General features: G+C 34.7%; 1 protein-coding gene across 1 annotated transcript; it reads right to left on the reverse strand.

The window, feature by feature from the left end:
• Positions 1-349: 349 nt before the first annotated feature.
• LOC134796929 (uncharacterized) lies at positions 350-4984 on the reverse strand. Its single transcript, XM_063769123.1, has 4 exons — positions 4780-4984; positions 1703-1879; positions 1111-1270; positions 350-763 (listed from the first exon to the last, which is right to left on the reverse strand). Exons 1-4 carry the CDS (start codon positions 4858-4860, stop codon positions 627-629), a joined length of 555 nt encoding a protein of 184 aa, XP_063625193.1. The 5' UTR covers positions 4861-4984; the 3' UTR covers positions 350-626.
• Between the last annotated feature and the right edge of the window lie 18606 nt (positions 4985-23590).

Below are 23590 nucleotides of genomic sequence, written 5' to 3' on the forward strand. Positions count from 1 at the left end.
ATATTTTTTTGCATATCGTTCTCTTGGAAAATATTTATATGCGACTTGTTTAGTTGGGAAATGATTAGTTGGCTTTTATATTTTTGGGATAAATTGTTTGGGATATGAAAATCTGGCAAAAAAAATTCGGGGATCCATTAGTAACCCCGCACTGGGTATATCTCGGGATTCTCGGGTATTAGGCGGTGTAGGAATATGCTGCGGTTGTTTAAAAACAATAATAATACTTGAGATTATCAACATTATTTATTTATTAGGTTACTCATAGATGCAAACCTTACTTTATTTTCTATTTCCTAATTATATCTAAATAATTTAAACTTATTAAATAAACACAACCATCAATTTTGTATCGCTGACTAATTTTTCGCACTTGTATCGCAATGTACTAATAAAATACTTCCCGAGGTTTCGAACCCTTTACACTTTTGGCAGAGATGAATATATTTTTCATGTCACCCGTTGACTACGAACGCTGTTAAAGGGTTCAAAACGTCGGGACGTCATTTAAATTCTTTATACGCGATAGACTTTATTTTTCAAGAACTTCTACGAAGAATTCATGAATACAATAATGATTATAAAGGTAAAATCATAAAATAATAAATTTGGGCATGACAGTAGTTCTATATTCGTATGAGCGGGTAGTCTTCGGTCTTGTCCTTGTTGATTCTTCCTGAATGCATGAAGCGCCGCTCATCCTCCTCCGCCATGATCTGCTTGTGGCGGCTGTGCACCACCATGATGCAGTATACAGAGATGCCTGGAACATATACCAGCATTATCGTAACAAGTAACCTGTAAACTACCGCAACAAACGAAAAACATTTTTTTTTCATGTGCATCTCTATCGCTCTTGCATATTGAGCAGTCTGCTCTCGCAAGTATAGTCTAGTTTCCGTGTTTAGTCTAGTTTAGTCCGCAAGTATAGTCTAGTTTTCATGGCATTTGTCGTTAAAACGTCAATTAAAACGTGTAAAAATTCAAGATAAAAACAACTGCGTTTTTAACTACTCCCCTTTTAATTGGGTATTTGCTTACGGGTGCCTTCACCAATCCCTTACAAGGATTGCAAATTCAAACGATTATAATATAGCTGTAGGTACTTACAGATCCTGGCGAACTGCACGCAGATGAAGACGGCCTCGAGGCTGAGCTGCTCCACTGAGTCCTGCAGCACGAGGCTGATGCCGGTCAGGCACAGCACGAAGTACATCGCCGTCAGGAGGCCCGTCACTATCGTCCATGGCAGCGTGAGGTATGACAGCTTCTGTAAACGAGTTAGGTTTGCAATACCCAAGGCCCCCAAGGGCCGCGGAACCCACGCTTCGAGCGTGCATGCTTAGCGCTGACGCCGACTGCTATATAATTGTGTTTGTTTCAATGTATGGCGGTCAGCGGCGAACATGCACTCTTAAGGGTCGATTTATATCTACAGACATTGAGGGTGCTAGACACGTGTCGTCACCAGCGGACGAAACGTCACTATTAGCCAGTACTCTGTTCTACTAGAGCCTACATGTACCTTATACGCCACTAGTATGAGCAGCAGAGAGCACAGCAGGTGCACTCGCGTCACGCCCGCGGACACCACGATCGTGACGTACTTGCTTATGGACAGCCCGCCGTCGCCGCGCAGCGACTCCAGCGGACGAAAAGTCACTATCAGACAGTACCCTGTTCTACTAGAGACTACACGTACCTTATACGCCGCTAGTATGAGCAGCAGAGAGCACAGCAGGTGCACTCCCGTCACGGCCGCGGACACCACGAACGTGACGTACTTGCTCATGGACAGCCCGCCGTCGCCGCGCACCGACTCCAGCGGACGAAACGTCACTATCAGACAATACCCTGTCAGTTCTACTAGAGCCCATACCTGAAAAGAAAACAAAATATTTAATGGCTCCTCTATACGATGGGCCAGCGCAGGCCACTCCAAGGGACGTAGCCATGCGGTAGAATGAGATGGCAATATCACTTGCTCCCTCTAACGCATAATGCGTCCCTTGGAGTGGCGGGCGCTGGCCCATCGTGTAGAGGAACCATAAGAAAAGATCACAATTTTTTTTTGTAATTGCTTTGTCTCAGCGCTTTGCAATTTTTCCTAAAAAGGGCTAAATTTTTCGCAGGCTGTAAGTGTCAATCTCGGTGTATGTATTGTAAAAAAATACTTAAGGTTTTTGCTGATAATGTATCTTACATTATCAGTCATCAATGTCATCATCTACAACTTCCAACTGCAACATCATCAAAATGTGTTTCAAACTTCTTTTAACTTGTTCTCAAAAGTGCGATTATACTTAGTTATGTTTTTTTTAAATAGAAATAGAAATTTATGCATAACGCTGACAGATAATTCATTTATATTTAAGAATTCAGTTACTCCTTTAAACTAAGGGCAATTGCCAGGGCACAACATATGATAACTACATCATATTTGGAAGAGAAGAGTCAACTCAGTTAACTGTAAACAAAACCGTACCTACTAGATTGATGTAGGCTCAAAAGAAAATTATGTTATGAATTTCAATTATTATTGATTGTTATCAATTAAATTATTTTATTAATTAATTAAATTATTAATTATTATCAATTGCCGGAAGTACCGGTAGCGCCAGGTACGCGGGTCATCGGAAGCTCACGTGACTTATACTTTTCAAGTACTGACATTGAAAATGCCATACGTAAAATGCAGAGAGGAAAGTCACCGGGCCACGATGGCCTGAGTATAGAACATTTTAGGTATGCTGGTGCTCACTTGCCCAGGGTGCTAGCCATGCTCCTAAACTTGTGTGTTGGACACTCATACTTACCATCGGCCCTAATGAAAACCGTAGTCATCCCTATAGTTAAAAACAAAAATGGTGATCTATCAGACAAGAGTAATTATCGCCCAATTTCTCTGGCTACCACAACAGCTAAGGTTCTCGACAGTATGCTTAACGCCATACTCAAAAGGCAACTAAACCTGCATGAAGCCCAATTTGGTTTCAGGGCAGGTTTGTCTACTGAAAGTGCCATTATGTGTTTGAAGCATACTGTCGGGTACTACACGGCTAGGAAAACTCCTGTTTATGCCTGCTTCCTCGATCTTTCAAAAGCTTTCGACCGGGTTAATTATAATATTTTATGGAAAAAGCTAGAGGAAGCAGGTGTACAAGCAAATTGTATCAGCATTTTAAAATATTGGTACAATAACCAAGCAAATCAGGTTAAGTGGGCGGGGGCTCTGTCTGAGGAATACAGGCTTGAATGTGGAGTTAGGCAGGGGGGATTGACTTCTCCAACCCTATTTAATTGGTATATGAACGACCTGATAGGCGGTCTCAGCAGCATGCATGCAGGATGCCATATTGAAGACTTATGTGTCAACAATGTGAGCTATGCCGATGACATGGTGCTGCTGAGCCCGTCGATCGGGGCGCTGAGGCAGTTAGTAGGCAGGTGCGAAGACTATGCGCACTCGCACGGCTTGAGGTATAACTCCTCCAAGAGTGAGGTGATGGTCTTTAAAGCAGGTAAAATTAAGCCATATTTTGTACCTCCCGTTACTCTTGGAGGGGTTGTGCTGCAAGTTGTGCAAAGTTTTAAGTATCTTGGTCACATACTTACTGAGGATCTCTGTGATGACCAAGACATAGAAAGAGAGCGTAGGGCATTATCAGTGAGGAGTAATATGCTCGCCCGCAGGTTCGCGAAGTGCTCTACAGAGGTAAAAATTGCGCTATTTAAAGCCTACAGCCAATCATTTTACTCGAGCGGCCTGTGGGTCAAGTATACTAGACGAGCTTATAATGCCCTAAGAGTGCAGTATAATAATGCCTTCAGAATGCTGTTGGGGCTACCTAGGTGGTGCAGTGCTTCAGGCATGTTTGCTGAGGCCCGAACGGATGACTTCTATGCAATCATGCGCAAAAAAATTGCATCCATCTTGAATCGGGTAAGAAATAGCCACAACAGCATTCTGAAATTGATTGCAGACAGATTCGACTGTCCAATTCAAAATTACTGGGTTGGGCAAGTCAAATCAGTATGGCAATATGTTAAGTAGAATGATTTGTGTTTTTATTTTATATTTTTTATGTATTTTAATTCATTTAGATTTTAATTGTTTTATTATTTTTAATGTAATTTAATTTTAATTTAATTTATTGATTTTACAATTTATGTACTCAACTAACATATTTTAAGCACCGTGTATACTAACAGAATATGGGTCGACAGACCTGAAATAAAGATTTTCAATTTCAATTTCAATTTCAATTTCAATTAACGATGCCCTGCATACCACTGACATGAATTTCAGTAAAAATACCACCTTGCCAGATGATTATATTATAACATGTGGCAAACAAATGAAAACTAGTCCCCCAATTTCATTACAAACTTCTCTTCACAAATTTATAGCGCCTGACTATTTTTGAACGGCACAAGTAATCACTTGTATATTTAGACGCTTCTTTATCATAGGAGTTAAACCTTAAACATTACTGAAATTCTGTTCATATCATTCCTGAACATAACATTAAACAGTTTTTGAGTAAAAGTTAAGCGTATACTGAAGCAATTTATGGTAGTGTCGATAACACTTATAAATATCAAATTAATCATATGATTTTCTTTTGTTTTGAGATAACAAATCAGTGTAGATTTTGAGTCTTAGGTTATTTGAAAACCCTAAAATTGCAACATATTCTCTTAGGTATTTCACTAAAGGCCTTAATGTAAGACTGAATAGCTATTTGTAAGCACTAGAATTGCAGGTTGTATACTTACTGAATACAAATACGCTATAATGAGCATTCCTGTGTGTAAACTCGCGCAAAAGCAACAGTTCTTTAACATTGGTACACCCATCGTGTCTTATTGCACTGTGTCACCCGTAGCTTCACTATTTCACATTGAAATCAACAGATTTATAGCAAAAACAATGTCTAAGAGAACATTAATGCAGTTCGCTATGCTAGCACAACATAGGTACAAACTCACTAAAGTTGAATGTAAACAAATGGTTACGCAGAACTATAGGTGTTGGTGTTACATAGGTGTGTGTGTAGCCGAGGTGATATCTTTGGCCATGATTCGCAATAGGCTGAGAGCTGGCTGAAAAACGTCGCTATATTAAAATTATATATTTGTGTTCTATCTAACGTACTTCCGCTTCCCAATTGCTGAAAAAGGGAGAAAGAACGTAGCGAGCTATCCTTTCATTACCATCAAATGTAATATTTCCAAACTTTATGGTGCTTCCACAGCCACACTGCCTGTTATATAACAATAAGTATATGTATTGTGTGACACAGACATTAGACAACGTAATCAAGCACTATTAATACTATATTGTTAGGTATGTAGCCGTTTACCTACTAGCAACCTTCTAGTAGTAATTTTTCGATATGTTCATAAACTTCAACTGGGTAGTATTTAATTTCATACGTAAATCAACAAGTTTTAAACCAGGTTGACACTACCTCAGCCAGTGAGTACATAGTCGGGCAACATTTAACATGAATTGAATAATCAAAAAAATCGACTGTTATAAAAAAACCCAATATTCTTTTGAATGTTCTAGCCAGACTACCATGAATCGTTATAAAATGAGGCGACATTTTCGCAACCAGCTCCCCTCTACAAAGATAAGCTGTGACGTAAAAAGATATGGACATTATGGACTTCGAATTGTATATACCTATGGTTTTTATCACTTTTATCAAGATTACGATGGTCGTCCATTAATTGTCAAAATTCCTTACAATATAGAAAATTTTAAATTGTTAACTTCTAAATTGATTCGACTTCTATCTTATCTTACTCTTATCTATATATTTATATATCACATACACTCAGACATAATAGGTATATATCTCATACATGTGTACCAGAATGAAAAAAATTCAATTTCAAGAATACGTTAACTACATTACAGGATGATAAAGTATACAGTTAATATAATATTTTAATCAAATAAGTAGAAAGTGACGGCGAAAGTGGCCAAACATTCCGGATAGAACGTACTCCCATCTTAAATTCTGGGAACGCACTTACAACCCCTGTGTTGTTGCGGGTGTCAGTAGAAACTATTCCCCGATTCTGGCCCCACCTCTCAGTGGTCACCGATCCTGACCCCAGGGCCGATCCACCGCCCCCGGTGAACCTATAAAAAAAAAAAAAAAAAAAAAAAAAAAAAAAAAAAAAAAAAAAAAACAAATAGCCCCCCATTTGAATTGATTGCGCTAGGTCTCAGCAGTGCCCGGCGCCTCCTTCAGGTACTTACGAAATACGCTAATTAAACAATACACCTTGCTCACCACGGTAACAATAGGCTTATCGACCCTTTTCTATTGTTCGATCTCGACTCGGGCGCGTTATTGTGTTACCGAGAATACTACCTGGACCCTTCACCCACAGACGTCTTCATTCATGCCTTCTTTATGTGTGTATTATACTGTAGGTGTTTGTGATAGGTATTAGCGATAGGTATTTGCAATAGGTATTAGCGATAGGTATTTGCAAAAGGTACTTATTTGCGATGCATTATCTTATTATCTTACAACCTCTTGGAGCTATTTCGATTTATAAGGAATACAGTTCTAACCTAACCTAACCTAATTAGATTTTAAGATGTAGCCTAAACTAACCTAAACCTTCTTTTACCAAACCTAACTTGACCAAACCTAACTATAATCAACCTAACTTCTCATTTCAAACTAATCTGCTTTCACCTAGTCTTCGTTCAAGTTATGTTTTAACCTAAATACCTAAACTTCTTACCTATCTAAACTAAAGCATCCTACATATCGTATACATACTTACCTATATTGTGCATATTGTATTGTGTTATTTTATTTAGTTTTACCTATTTCTAACTCATTATTTTTGTCTGCGATAAATGCAATTCAACCTAATGTAGCCTTTTTTATTCTTAAACTATTCTATCTTCTTAAACTTAGTATGTAAGTATGTCTCATTATCTAATACTATATGTTTATTTTCACATACATTTTTATGTTCTTTGTAACACGATAGAAAGTAAACTCGTAGCTACTTGTTTCTTTGTATTATTAAAATAATAACTAGGCGTGTGAGGCATTTCTTGTGCACTTGTTTTCATTGTTATAACAGCTTAATTGCTTTATTGATAGACGTCTATTATATTTTATGCTGACAATGGATTATTATGTGGATATAATTTGGGTTTGAGTACAGGGAGCGTCTGTTTAGATGAACTTGTTGAGACATGTTACTTTGTATGATTTAAAAAAAAATAACGAGACGTGTCAACTGGTTTCAACATGATTTAGTCTAATACGTCGGCATTTCTTGTGTGTTGGTATTCATTGTTATAACAGCATAATTGCTTTATTGGTAGACATCTATTATATTTTATACTGACAATGGATTTATTGTTTCCTATTATGCTTTTGAATTTGGGTTTTAGTAAAGAGAGCGTCTGTATTAGATGAACCTGTTGAGACATGATTTGAACGATACTGTATCCTGCTCACTATCACAGTATAAAAGCCGAAGAGAAATGGCTTTGAGTAAGTATTACTGTCGTGGCAGTCCTCTGTATCAGAGCTCCTTGTATCTACTGCAGTATATAGAAATATAGTGTTAATTCAACAGTGAAGTGTTTAAGTGTTTATAGAAAGACCCAACAATGGATGTAAGTATGTCTTTTATTACCGTAACTTACTTTGTTTTGTTTTCACTTGTGTTCTTTGTGTTTTAATTATCAAGATTGTAGACAGTGTGTAAATTATTGTTTTATATTGTTTCAGTTCACTGAAAATACTTTCAAGAACTATTACTACCCGGATGATAATAAAGACGAATCAAGCGATGAAGAGGGTACGCTTGGTCTCAAAGTTAAACAAGCCATCGCAAAGAAACGTTCAGGAAACAATATCGATAGCTTCTTTGAACGACCTAAAAAGCAGTCTAAAGTTGTGAAACGGTCTTCAAATGTGAGCAAAAGTTCACCAGACGGTGTTGCAAACTTGTCATCCGGACAAGACGACGGGGCCTATGCATCACATTTGATTAAAATCGAGATATATGATATGCATAAAATCAAAAACTTCCCACCCATGGAACACTGGAAGCATGCGGACTTCAGATTGAAATATTTTGCGTTGGAAGACGATTTGGAGCTACAAAATACGCGAAATATTATTTATAACATAACAAAGCAATTAGCTTCTAAGGACAGTAGTGTGAAATATTTTATAGATAATAAGAAACAGTGATAGTTATAATTATTAATGATAGTAGTAGCTTAATGATTGTGTTAACGTATTTCTCATTTTTTACCTCTCCTTAAGTACATTTTCCATGTAACAGATTATTTTTATTGTATCACATTACAACAAGTTTTAATTTAATACTTCTCATTTGTAAAGATTACAGTCCCCACTCTTAGAAATCTTATACCTGTAGTCAACTATTTAAATGAAAGAAAGCACTGTATGATTTCTCATTTCATAATGGACTCTTTGAGTTGTGATGTCTACGATCTTGAACTTATCAGACTCTGTGAAGAAATAGAAGAAAATGAAGATCTATGCGAGGCTGCCCGTCTTGTGAGCCAACTACATCGAGAGGCGTAAGTAAAAGTATTCCTGTTCATACATGTTTATAACTCTTAACCAGTACCTGTTTAACAAAGGATGGGTTCCTCATAACTTGTTGTGACCAGAACTTATTGTTAGGATAAACGTGGGGTGGGAGAGTGCTGGTTATATAAGCGGGGTATCTCGAGTTCATATCATTCAGTGTTTTGGTGCCGTGCTTGTACTGTGATATCCTTTTCCTTATTATCATATAATGGTGTTTACTTACTATCATATTGGTCTCACTTTGCCTCGTGATAAGATTGAGGAATTAAGTAAAGAATTTATTTTAGCATATTTTCATAGAAATATAAGAATGTGGTATATATCAAACAAATTACCTCACTCGTTACTGGAAGATTCTGATATTATACCGTATTATACACCATGTGATGGGCATATCAAAAATTCCAAGGGGAATACTCAGTCATCAGATGTGATTGATGGAGTTTTGATGATGCGGGCCTATTGTCAGCAGTGTCGAAAAGACTTACGTTAGTATATACAACCAACCGTTTTAGTAATTATTTTTATTTTATCTGACATTAAGATATTTATGTTTATTATGTATTGTTATAGATCTTCTCAAATAGGACGGGGAGTAAAAAGGACAGCTGCAGTTTTGGAGACCGAAGAATTCTTGGTGAAGAAAAACCGTTCAGCAGCTGCTGAACCTGTAGCATCAACATCATCCGAACCAGTTCCCGATGTCATTGTGAGTACAAATAATAATCATGAAATTGAATGTTCTGTGTGTAATAAGTTTGTTTCTAAAAGATATTTTAAAAATCATTTAAATAGTAATCTTCACAAAAATAATGTTTTAAGGGCTGACATTGAATGGGTTAATGTTCAGTTAATTGAAAATGCTTTTAAGAATAGGGTGGCCACTTACAGAATACTATTAAATGAAAATGTTCACCAACCATTTACTCCCGAATCCATTTTACTAGGAAATAAAGATAAAATCTTTGCATTATTGGATCGTTCCCTCACTGATCACCATGCTTTAAAAGTAAACTTTATTTTGAATGCGGATTTTACTCAAGAGAGCAAACAAGTAAATAATACATTTGATTTCCAATTATGTAACAATGTAGTTGATGTTAGCAGCGACAAAGATGATATTTTCGAGTCAGTTGTTAAAGATATATTAACAAAATTATTTAACTTTGAGAGAAAAGACAGTGGATGGAGTTTAGTAAAATTTAATTATCTAGATGTCAATGTAAACAAATTTAATCCATTGCGTGGTTCTTCCTATATCGAATTACCACGTGATATTCAGAACAGAAAAGCAGTTATTAATGTAAAAAATAATGATCATGAATGTTTTAGATGGGCTGTATTGTCAGGCTTGTATCCACCTACAAGTCATCGTTCAAACACTACGAAATCGTATATAGCGCATAAAAATAAATTAAATTTTAGAAATTTAACTTTCCCACTTAAGGTTGGAGATATTCAGAAATTTGAAAAAATGAATGATATAAGTATAAACGTTTTTGGTCTTGAATACAATTCGAAAAGTAAAAAACATGACGTAGTAGGCCCATTACACTTAACAAAGTGCAAAAAAGCTACCCACTTGAATTTATTGTACATATCCAAAGACAGTAAGGGGCATTATTGCTATATCAAAAATTTATCTAGGTTAGTATCTAAACAATTATCAAATACACAGCATGCTGCACATATTTGTGATGGTTGTTTGTCGAACTTTACAACTCGCGACAATTTAATGAATCATCAAAGAAACGATTGTTTCCATGTTTGTACACATTTACCTTCAGAACAGGATAAAAAGAAAAACTGGTTCAATGAAAACGTTTCCTCCAATATACTTACTTTCGATAATTATGAACGTAAATTAAGGGTACCTTTTGTTATTTATGCTGATTTCGAGGCCTTTCTAAACCCGATTCAAACAGGTACAATTAATCCTACTACATCCTCAACAACAAATGTACAAAAACATGAGGTATATAGTTTTGGATACTACATTAAATGTTCTTATAATGATAAATTGTCAGTGTACAGAACATATAAAGGCAAAAATTGCACCCAGGAATTTATGAAGTATATGGAACAAGACTTAAAGGCTATTTGTAGGAGAAATACTTTTGTAAAAACTCCATTGCCTTTATCTAAAGCAAATAATGTGCATATTGCTCAGAGTAGTACATGTTATATTTGTGATAAAAATTTAAACGAGGATTCAGTCATTTCCTATAATTACCATACTGGTCTTTATGAAGGAGTGGCACATAAATTTTGTTCTGAAAAATACAGGGCACCTAATTTTGTACCTGTATTTTTCCATAATTTGTGTAACTATGATAGTCATTTTATAGTGCATGGGCTTGGTTTGGCGGAAGGCGACATTGAACTGATTCCAGAGAACAAAGAGAAATACATTTCATTTTCTAAGAGCTTACAAATAAATAATCGCACAATTAAATTGAGATTTGTCGATTCACTTAAATTTATGTCCAGTAGTCTTGACAAATTGGCAAAAAACTTGTTGCCTGAACAATTTCATGAATTAAAATTGAATTTTTCATGCGAGGAGGATTTTAAACGCTTATTACGAAAGGGTGTCTATCCCTATGAACACATGTCATCATACGATTCTTTAAACTTAACAGCTCTTCCCTCTAAAGATGATTTCTTTAGTTCCTTGTCTGATAGTCACATCTCAGAAGAGGATTATGATCACGCAAAAGATGTTTGGTCTCATTTTCAATGCAAAAATATGGGTGATTATTCTGATTTATATTTAAAAACTGATGTTCTATTACTAACTGATATATTTGAAAATTTTAGAAACCTTTGTCTTAAGACGTATGGATTAGACCCCGCTCATTATTATACTGCTCCGGGATTAAGTTGGGATGCAATGTTAAGAACTACAAAAATAAAACTAGAACTCCTAACTGATATCGATAAAATAGCTTTTATATCAAAAAATATTCGAGGTGGCATATCACAATGTAGTAATAGATACGCGAAGGCTAATAATATTTTTTTGGAAGATTATAATCAAAATATCCCATCGTCATTTCTTATGTACTTTGATGCAAATAACCTTTACGGGTGGGCTATGTCTCAATGTCTTCCTACCGGTAAATTTGAATGGGTAAATACAGATACTGACTTTAATATATCTGATGACGCTGATCATGGTTTAATTTTAGAAGTTGATCTCGAATACCCTAACGAGTTGCATGACTCTCATTCAGATTTGCCATTTTGTCCTGAAAACGTTTGTTTGGGTAATTCCAAAGAAAAAAAATTAATTCCTAATTTAAATAAAAAAACGAATTATGTCATTCATTATAGAAATCTAAAACAGTGTTTGAAGAATGGTTTGAAATTGAGTAAAATCCATCGCATTCTTAAATTTCAGCAGTCTATGTGGTTAAAAAGTTACATAGATTTGAACACCCACATGCGATCACAGGCATCATCCGATTTTGAAAAAGATTTCTTTAAACTAATGAATAATTCAGTGTTCGGTAAAACCATGGAAAATGTTGCAAAACGCGTAAATGTCAAATTATTAAATCACTGGGAAAATCGAGGAAAAACGCAGGGGGTTCAATCTTTGATAGCGAAACCTGAGTTCCATAGTTTATCCATATTCTCTGAGAATTTAGTGGCCGTTCAATTGAATAAAACTAAAATATTTTATAATAAACCGATTTATCTGGGATTTTGCGTATTAGATATATCGAAAACTTTGATGTATGACTTTCACTACAGCTACATGAAAACCAAATATCCAGACAACCTTAAGCTTCTTTATACAGATACTGATAGCTTAGTATATCAAATTTTCACGGAAAATTATTACGCAGATATAAAATCAGACCTTAATTTATATTTTGATACATCTGACTATCCTCCTAACAATAAATATGATTTGCCGTTAATAAATAAAAAGCGATTAGGGTTTTTCAAAGATGAAAATAATGGTAGAATTTTAAAAGAGTTCGTAGGTCTGAGATCTAAAATGTATACCTTAGATGTTGAAAAATATGACGAGAATGATGAGAAAACTGAAAAATACGGTGTTTTATCAAAAGCCAAAGGAGTCAATAAATGTGTTACAAAAAAATTTACTCTTGACAATTACAAAACGTGTTTATTTAATAAAAATTTGCAACGCGCTCAAATGCTAAGATTTAAGTCTATAAAACATATAATATTCACTCAAAAAATAAATAAAATATCATTATCGCATGAAGATACAAAACGGTACTTATTAGAAAACTCTTCTGACACTCTAGCGTGGGGTCATTATAAAATACCGCAATAATGAAAAAGTTTCAAAGTTGTAATATAATCACACAGAACATTCGAATTCCAAATTATTGTTTGTACATTGTATATTTTTAAGGTATTACTTGTAAACATGTAAAAAAATGTATGAATTTTATTTTATTGTATCTTTTAAGGTATTTTTGTAAATATGAAACAAAAAAATAATGTTAAAAGTGTGATCATAAATAATAAAAAAAAAATTTACGTAATCATTTTGTTTTGTTTTTTTGTCTACTATATCTGAGTTGTTTAAATAGTAATCATCTTTCTGAATATTACCATTTAAAGTCCATCCGTTAACATATCAACACTCACCCACACACATACACACATAGACATAGATTACGATATTTAATAATGATTCACTTTTATCATCCTTTCACCACCATTGTCGCAGGTCCTAGTGGGTGTGGTAAAACGCAATTTGTTACAAACTTTTTGAATAACTCCAAAGAGATATGTAATGTTGAATTTGATGAAATTATTTGGTGTTATGATGAAATGCAACCTCTCTACAATCTGGAAAATATAAATTATAGTCAAGGAATACCAGATTTTTCAATTTTTGATGGGAAGAAACCTAAACTTCTTATTATAGATGATTTGATGAGAGAATCGGATGGACGAATCGTTGACATTTTTACGAAAGGTAGTCATCATAGAAACTTAAGTGTTTTTTATATTACACAAAACGTATTTCATCAAGGTAGAGGTCAACGTGATATTTCATTGAATACAAGCTACATTGTATTTTTTAAAAATCCCAGGGATAAAACTCAAATACGCTACCTGTCACGACAAGTTTACCCAGAAAACTCAAAGTTTGTGGACGAAGCCTACAAAGATGCTACAAAGGAGGCTCATGGTTACCTCATGATTGACCTGAAACAAAATACAAATGACATATGCCGTTTTAAAACAAAAATATTTCCGTTTGATGGGCATTGCACAGTGTATGTACCTAAAAAGGGGTTTAAATATGATAAAAATCACCATATTTTAGTCAGTTCTACATGATGCATGCAAGAGTAAACACATATAAACATTTACTTGAAGCATTGCAGTTGCTTAAACCCAAATATCGTACTGCATTACTTAAATCTTGTGACGATGAAGAGATCAACATTATTTGTGAGTGCATTTATAACGTCCTAAATGGGAAAATTCCATTAGAAAAAAAAGAAAAGACGAAACTAAAAAAATATAAAGATATTTTAAGAAAATTAGTTTCGAAAGGGAAACATAAAATAAGAAAAACTGTTATAGTTCAAAAAGGAGGTGCATTTCTACCTATTATTTTAGGTGCAGTTTTAAGTGCTTTAGTGAACTCTTTATCATAAACAAAATGGAAAACACAAAAAAAATGTTATTAGTTGAATCAGATTTTATTGAAAGGCTGAAACGGAATGAGAGTCCACCCGAAAATTCCTCATCTCGGCTAGATGGAGAGATGCAAAAAATCCTTAAAAGTAAAATGAATGATCGCGAAAAGTGGACGTTATATTCTCAAGCATTACAAAGATTTCTACATTTTATTGAAACAGATCGAAAACCGTTTAGAATACCCATCGTGATGGAGGGGGTAGATCAAGTCATCAACGAAAGTAATGATATTATAAAAACAAAAGTGAACAAAAAGGAGGAGATTGAAAATAATGAGTCAGTTACAGATAATGTAACTGAAGCAGCCACACCGTCATCGTTTAAAACACCACCTGGCGAAATAAATCAAGAACTAATGCCAATTAGTCCGTCAAAAATTATAAACATATTACCTAAATCTTATGAAAAAAAAGCTCGAACGTTGTTAGATTACATTGTTTCAAGTAAACCGAAAATTTGGTGGAAACAGACTGGTGAAGTTGTTATAAATAACCAAACCATTCAAAATAGTAATATTACTGATTTGGTAAGCGACACCGTTAGATGTCTTAAACGTCCTAAGCCAATTGGATGGGAAGTGTTTGCTTTACTTTTAAAAGATATCGAAGTTCCTAGGTCATGCATAGGTAATCCTACAAATTTAGCATTTATTAATGGTACTCCTTTGATTGAACCCTTTACCCCCTCCACATCTGTGAAGACGAGAGCCTCAACAGATAAAGATAATAACACTTCTACGCCTCTTGCTACACGGGAGCAAAAGCGATCCGGAAAGAAAATAGAGTGGGAAAGATGGACTCCTTATTAGATATTAACAGAATCTATTATGACGTCTCTAATCCAGCTGGCTATAGCAGTTTAAATAATTTATCAAAGGAAATGAAAGGTCAAATGAACAAAGAGGAAGTGAAAAAATGGTTACAATCTCAAGATACGCACACGCTGCATAAACCTATTCATAGACGATTTACTAGAAATAAATACATTCTCTCGAACTTTAATGAACTTTGGCAAGCTGATTTAAGTGATATGAGTACTTATAGTCAATATAATGATGGGTACAAATATATTCTTTGTGTTATTGATGTGTTCAGTAAATATGCTTTTGCAAGAGCCATGAAGAAGAAGGATTCAGCAACTGTTAAACAATGTTTTGAAAGCATATTTACTGAAGCCAACTCTGTTCCCCGTCACATCCAATCTGATAAAGGTACAGAATTTGTTTCAAAGGCGGTTAGAGATTACTTTAAGAGCAAAAATATTAATTATTATACCACTAATAACCCCGACATTAAAGCAAGTATAGTAGAAAGATTTCAAAGAACACTTAAAATGAAAATGTGGCGTTACTTCACTCATAAGAATACATATAACTACACAAATATATTACAAGATCTTCTACATTCTTACAACCATAGCTATCATTCTAGCATTAAAATGCGCCCAGTTGATGTTAGCTCTAATAATATTATGACTGTTTGGTGTAATTTATATGATCGCAAAAAAGATAGGCAAATTTCATTAGAAACTAAAAAACTAAATGTAGGTGATCATGTTAGAATCACTAAATATAAGCATGTGTTTCAAAAAGGTTATGAAAGTAATTGGAGTGATGAAATATTTATTATTGATTCGATTATTAACAGATCGCAACGAGTTGTTTATACAATAAAGGATTTAGAAGGTGAACCCATCATTGGTACATTTTATTCTAAAGAATTACAAAAGGTAACTTACCTCCCCTCCAACGAGTATAAAATTGATAAAATAATACGCTCGCGTCGAGTTGCTGGCAGAAAGGAAATACTAGTTAAGTGGCAAGGTTATCCTAATAAATTTAATTCTTGGATACCTGAATCAAACTTAAAGAAAATATGAGTGAAAATAGTTTTTATCTAACTTTGTTAAGTAATAGTTCATCAGATTACTACACGGATAACACGACTGCACATTTCTTAACTAAATTACCAAAGACCATTAAATTGGATGGAGAATGGGTAGTTGGGTTGGTGGAATTTCAATATCCTTGTTCCATGTATAATGTTCAAGAGCACGAAAACATCATTTATTTAAAGAAAAAGGTGTTATCACCCACCGATAAAACTACAAAAATAGTAGATATAAAAACTCATATACCAGCCACTACATATGATAATATAGATCATTTTCTTCAAGCGTTTAATGAAAACCCACAGTTAAAAAATAACGTAAAATTTCGATATGATGGATTAACAAAACTGGTTGGAATAGCAACAACAAATAAAGAAATAACATCTATCATTACAACTCCGATACTAAGTCTGCAATTGGGTTTTAAACCGAAAACAAATTTAAAACAAAATACATTAGGAAAAAGCCCTGCAAATTTATATTTAGGTTTACCATCTCAAATATTTGTTTATACTGATATAATACACCCACAAGTAGTCGGAGATGTTATTACTTCATTACTCAGAATAATACCTTTAGATCCAACTAAGTTCATTTATGGAGCTTATAAAACTCACATCTTCTCACCCGCTCATTATGTACCAGTTTTACGAAGAGAGTTCGATACCATTGAAATAGATATAAGAACAACGACTGGTGTCAGAGTACCATTTCAATTTGGATCTTCTTGCGTGAAGCTACACTTTCAACGAGTAAAATGATTTACAACAGATCGTCAGTCTCTTGTCCTTACGAACATTATTATTCACACCAAGCCGGCTCTGGGATAGGTATTGTCTATAAGGGAGTTCCATATCAACGAGGACATGGTATAGGCAGTTTTTTGGGTGGACTATTTAGATCAGTGCTCCCTTTGTTATCTAGCGGTTTAAAAACCATTGGAAAAGAAACCTTAGGGGCAGGGGTTGGTTTGTTAACTGATATGGTAAATTCTCGTCCTATGGATAGTTCCATTCGATCACGATTTAAGGAAGCGAGCGCTAACCTAAAAAGAAAGGCTGATGAAAAAATTGATTCTCTCATGTCAGGATCTGGGTATAAAATGTCGAATAAAAGAAGAGAACCGCTCATTACTCGAAAAGCATCGCGACGAAGAGGAAGTAGAAATAATAATAAAAATAACGATATATTTTCAAGTTAAATAATGTCATTTCTACACAGTCATTCATGTGAATGTGCAAAATCTGAATTAGATATATTTGCCCTTCCATCAACTCAAACAAGTATTGAAAGCGGACATTGGATTCATTACAAACCAATTTCATCTTTAAGTGATGATGGCCCCATTGAATTTCAAGTACCTGGATCAGGAGATGACTACATTGATCTATCACACACAATGTTACATATTACTGCTAAAGTATTGAATCAAGATGGGACAAAATTAAAAGCAGATGCCGGAGTTGGACCCACCAATAACTGGCTACATTCCCTTTTCAACCAACTTGATGTATATTTAAATCAAAAACTCATATCACCCCCAAACAATACATATGCTTACCGTGCTTATATGGAAAATCTTCTCAACTATGGACCGGCAGCCAAAAAAACCCATCTTACTTGTGGGTTATGGTATGAGGATACCCCAGGTTTTATGGATACCGTTGATGCCAACAACAAAGGATTTCAGAAAAGACTAGAATTTATCAAAGAGAGTAAGGAAGTGGAAATGATTGGACATTTGCATGGCGATATATTTAACCAAGAGAAATTCTTGATAAATGGTGTTGAATTGCGTATTAAGTTAGTCCGATCAAAAGAATCATTTAATTTAATTTGTCATCAAGATAAAAAACTTAAAGTACAAATAACAGATGCTAGTCTCATTGTTAGAAGAACAAAAATCAATCCTAGCGTTTTGTTAGCCCATCAAAAAGTATTGGCAACAACGACTGCGAAGTACCCCATTACGAGAGCAGAAGTTAAGGTTCTCACAATACCAACAGGGGTCCAGGGTAAAACATTGGATAATATATTTCTCGGACAAATTCCTAAACGCTGTATTATTGGATTTGTATCAAATTCAGGTTTTAATGGAAATTTAGCTTTGAATCCATTTAATTTTCAAAATTATAATATGAATTCATTTAGCTTGTTTGTAGATGGTCATGAAATTCCTTCTAAAACATTACAACCGTCATTTAGTTCTGGTTTAATAGCGGCGGCATATCACACCTTATTTTCTGGAACTGGTATTCATTTTCACAACGAAGGTAATGGAATAAGTAGAACAGATTATGGTGGAGGATATTGTTTGTTATGTTTTGATTTAACCCCTGATTTATCTGCTAGTTCAACTTCACACTGGAATCTTGTTAGACATGGAAGTGTTCGGATAGAAGTACGCTTTGATTCGGCTCTAACTAGCACCATTAATTGTATCGTGTATGCAGAATTTGACAACATTATTGAAATAAACAAAAACCGTGATGTATCTGTAGATTATAATAGTTGAAAAACATAATTATATAAATACAATGTTTTCTTTCGTTTACTTTATTTTGTTGTAGTCATTGTTTGCAGCATCATCAAGACATAAATTGTTATTAATTAAGTAATTATGGATACTAATGAGATTCAATTTTGTATGAAGAAAATAAACCCACTTTTTGAATCAAATGTTTTTGCTGCTAACAAAATACCTATTTGGGTCGATCTACCTGTCTTTATTGTTAGTAATTTGGACCCTGACACGAAACCAGGCTCCCACTGGGTTGCCATACACATTGATGTTACTGGTATAGGAGAATATTTTGATTCCTTCGGACGGAAACCTTCAGGTTACCATAACTTATTTTTAAAAAGAAACACCAGACAGTGGTTTTATAACAATAAACCTCTTCAAAACCATTTTACTTCAGTTTGTGGTGAATATTGTCTAGTTTATTTGTATTTTAAATATCATGGAAAAACTATGACAGATATGCTAAGTTTGTTTTCTGATAATTCTGTATGTAATGACCTTATATTAAGGAATATGTTTAAAACATTTTTTGTGAAATAAAATAATACGTGTACTTAAATAAGATTTTTTATTTTTTCATATAATACAAAGACCTTTTAAACCACACATTTTTTTTTAAATTTTATTATTTACAAAATATTTCTTAACATTCTTTGTTACTTAAAAAACGAGACGACACAAAAAAATCTGTTACATGGAAAATGTACTTAAGGAGAGGTAAAAAATGAGAAATACGTTAACACAATCATTAAGCTACTACTATCATTAATAATTATAACTATCACTGTTTCTTATTATCTATAAAATATTTCACACTACTGTCCTTAGAAGCTAATTGCTTTGTTATGTTATAAATAATATTTCGCGTATTTTGTAGCTCCAAATCGTCTTCCAACGCAAAATATTTCAATCTGAAGTCCGCATGCTTCCAGTGTTCCATGGGTGGGAAGTTTTTGATTTTATGCATATCATATATCTCGATTTTAATCAAATGTGATGCATAGGCCCCGTCGTCTTGTCCGGATGACAAGTTTGCAACACCGTCTGGTGAACTTTTGCTCACATTTGAAGACCGTTTCACAACTTTAGACTGCTTTTTAGGTCGTTCAAAGAAGCTATCGATATTGTTTCCTGAACGTTTCTTTGCGATGGCTTGTTTAACTTTGAGACCAAGCGTACCCTCTTCATCGCTTGATTCGTCTTTATTATCATCCGGGTAGTAATAGTTCTTGAAAGTATTTTCAGTGAACTGAAACAATATAAAACAATAATTTACACACTGTCTACAATCTTGATAATTAAAACACAAAGAACACAAGTGAAAACAAAACAAAGTAAGTTACGGTAATAAAAGACATACTTACATCCATTGTTGGGTCTTTCTATAAACACTTAAACACTTCACTGTTGAATTAACACTATATTTCTATATACTGCAGTAGATACAAGGAGCTCTGATACAGAGGACTGCCACGACAGTAATACTTACTCAAAGCCATTTCTCTTCGGCTTTTATACTGTGATAGTGAGCAGGATACAGTATCGTTCAAATCATGTCTCAACAGGTTCATCTAATACAGACGCTCTCTTTACTAAAACCCAAATTCAAAAGCATAATAGGAAACAATAAATCCATTGTCAGTATAAAATATAATAGATGTCTACCAATAAAGCAATTATGCTGTTATAACAATGAATACCAACACACAAGAAATGCCGACGTATTAGACTAAATCATGTTGAAACCAGTTGACACGTCTCGTTATTTTTTTTTAAATCATACAAAGTAACATGTCTCAACAAGTTCATCTAAACAGACGCTCCCTGTACTCAAACCCAAATTATATCCACATAATAATCCATTGTCAGCATAAAATATAATAGACGTCTATCAATAAAGCAATTAAGCTGTTATAACAATGAAAACAAGTGCACAAGAAATGCCTCACACGCCTAGTTATTATTTTAATAATACAAAGAAACAAGTAGCTACGAGTTTACTTTCTATCGTGTTACAAAGAACATAAAAATGTATGTGAAAATAAACATATAGTATTAGATAATGAGACATACTTACATACTAAGTTTAAGAAGATAGAATAGTTTAAGAATAAAAAAGGCTACATTAGGTTGAATTGCATTTATCGCAGACAAAAATAATGAGTTAGAAATAGGTAAAACTAAATAAAATAACACAATACAATATGCACAATATAGGTAAGTATGTATACGATATGTAGGATGCTTTAGTTTAGATAGGTAAGAAGTTTAGGTATTTAGGTTAAAACATAACTTGAACGAAGACTAGGTGAAAGCAGATTAGTTTGAAATGAGAAGTTAGGTTGATTATAGTTAGGTTTGGTCAAGTTAGGTTTGGTAAAAGAAGGTTTAGGTTAGTTTAGGCTACATCTTAAAATCTAATTAGGTTAGGTTAGGTTAGAACTGTATTCCTTATAAATCGAAATAGCTCCAAGAGGTTGTAAGATAATAAGATAATGCATCGCAAATAAGTACCTTTTGCAAATACCTATCGCTAATACCTATTGCAAATACCTATCGCTAATACCTATCACAAACACCTACAGTATAATACACACATAAAGAAGGCATGAATGAAGACGTCTGTGGGTGAAGGGTCCAGGTAGTATTCTCGGTAACACAATAACGCGCCCGAGTCGAGATCGAACAATAGAAAAGGGTCGATAAGCCTATTGTTACCGTGGTGAGCAAGGTGTATTGTTTAATTAGCGTATTTCGTAAGTACCTGAAGGAGGCGCCGGGCACTGCTGAGACCTAGCGCAATCAATTCAAATGGGGGGCTATTTGTTTTTTTTTTTTTTTTTTTTTTTTTTTTTTTTTTTATAGGTTCACCGGGGGCGGTGGATCGGCCCTGGGGTCAGGATCGGTGACCACTGAGAGGTGGGGCCAGAATCGGGGAATAGTTTCTACTGGTGTCTATTGGCAACGGTAATCGGCTACCATCAGGCGAATTGTCTGCTCGTTTGCTAGGTAGGTACCTAAGATATCATAAAATACATCCTTATCTCCATGGTAACAAAGGTGTGTTACGATACCTATATTTGGCCATATTGGCCGACACTATCTACCTATAATGAAAGGCCTAATTCGAACGCAAACATATTTGTCTTTAAAATTATATTTAAGAATTTAAAGATATAGCGCGTGCATTTCTCTTATACATGAGTACGTACCTAAAGGGGCTACAGGTCTTGGCGATGATAACAAGAAGGTATAATTTAGATATAATTTTGATGTCAATGTGAGTTTGAAATGGCTTCAATTCGTCTTCCGAGGTGACGGGACTTTCCTGCAGTTATCAACGAGTGAGCTTTGTAGTCTGTTGCCTGTCCATTCGTACCTAATCTTATTAATCGCGACATAGGTACCTAATTAGGATACCCGCTGCTCATGCACTTTTACCTACTGTTTGAAAATGGAGACCTAAGGCTCTCCGAGACATATCGCGCGAGTGACTAAAATATTTACTTGAGTTAAAGCGTAAAAATTTGCAGTTATCTTAGTGTTAGTACCTACATTGGGTATTTCACAACCATGACGAATCGTAAGGATTGCCAAAGAACTATTGACTTGCTGACGTAATCCCGATAAGGAACATATATTGTAATCTGCCCTATATTGATTTCAGGAACGTTTGACAGTGTTTAGAGTCTGTCTACAATAAACATCATATTTTCGTATGGGTATTATTCGTTTATGGTGGCAGTTCCACACTCAGTTACTGCAAAATCTGTGCAGAGTCAGCTTGGTCCGGCTCTATCCCGCTAAAACACGTCCAGTCCACGACCAAGAGGTGTCCTCCAATATTTTATGATAGGGTGATTTTGAATCATGATATTTTAAAACTGAAGGCTCGCACTGTCAAAAAGTTATCAGATTTCATGTAGAGCCAAGCTTCTAACTCTACAATTAAGTCTATAGGTACACCTATAATATGTGGCTGTGCCCTTGCGCTTCGCTTCATGGCTCGTCTTCGTGGCACACATTACAAAGGTGAAATTATCGTAAAATTATTAGAATTTCTCGTACAATCTCTTAACAAACAAATTATCGGAATTCTCCGAGTTAGGTAAGACAACACTATGCTAAAAATCGCATAGCCGCACTTTTCCACAAAAAAAATGGTCAAGTGAGAGCCGGACTCGTGGTCCATGGGTTCCGTACTGTACACCACACAAGTATTTTTTCTTAAGTCTGACACACGCTTGAATGGAGATTCCTAGAGATTGATGAGATGAGAGAGAGGTTTTCCTGTGAGCCTTTAGTGATGGCCTCTATGTTCAAAATTAATTTATTACATGTCCATCTTTGGATCACAGTTGTCACAGACTTACATATGTGTCTACGTAACTTAATTGGTTGGAATTGGAGCAAATAGGCTGTGACAGACGGATGGTTCCTATTTTAAGAGATCCGTTTTCTCCTTTTGAGGTGCAACCCTAAAAAGGGCCGTAAACGTCGACTCAAGTGTTTGCCCTTATCAGATACCAGCCAGCGAAGATAATGAAATCATCGAAATTAATCATCTATAAATGATAACTAGTGATTGTGCGGCGCCAGTCCCTTGTCAACAATACTATAATAAACACATTTGTAGTAAACGAATATAGAATCGATAAAGACATTTAGTACCTAAGGAAGTTCTTTTGGACGCCTGTCTACTAATAGATACTTGGAAGAATAATTTTAACGCGTGTTGATTAGAGGCATATTGGAAGTTAAGAAATATTGTTATGTTTGCAATAACGCATATTTGAAGTGGATTTATAAATATAAATAATAGTACCTACACTTGACTCTATTAATTATTTAG

This window comes from Cydia splendana, chromosome 14 (assembly GCF_910591565.1).
Source record: "Cydia splendana chromosome 14, ilCydSple1.2, whole genome shotgun sequence".
Lineage (NCBI taxonomy): Eukaryota > Metazoa > Arthropoda > Insecta > Lepidoptera > Tortricidae > Cydia > Cydia splendana.

Coding starts and splice junctions, on each gene's coding strand:
- LOC134796929 (XM_063769123.1), bottom strand. CDS start 4,860: ATGGGTGTACCAATGTTAAAGAACTGTTGCTTTTGCGCGAGTTTACAC. Junction 1,271..1,702: donor TCATACTAGCGGCGTATAAG/GTACGTGTAGTC, acceptor ACTCGTTTACAG/AAGCTGTCATACCTCACGCT. Junction 764..1,110: donor CGTGCAGTTCGCCAGGATCT/GTAAGTACCTAC, acceptor TATATGTTCCAG/GCATCTCTGTATACTGCATC.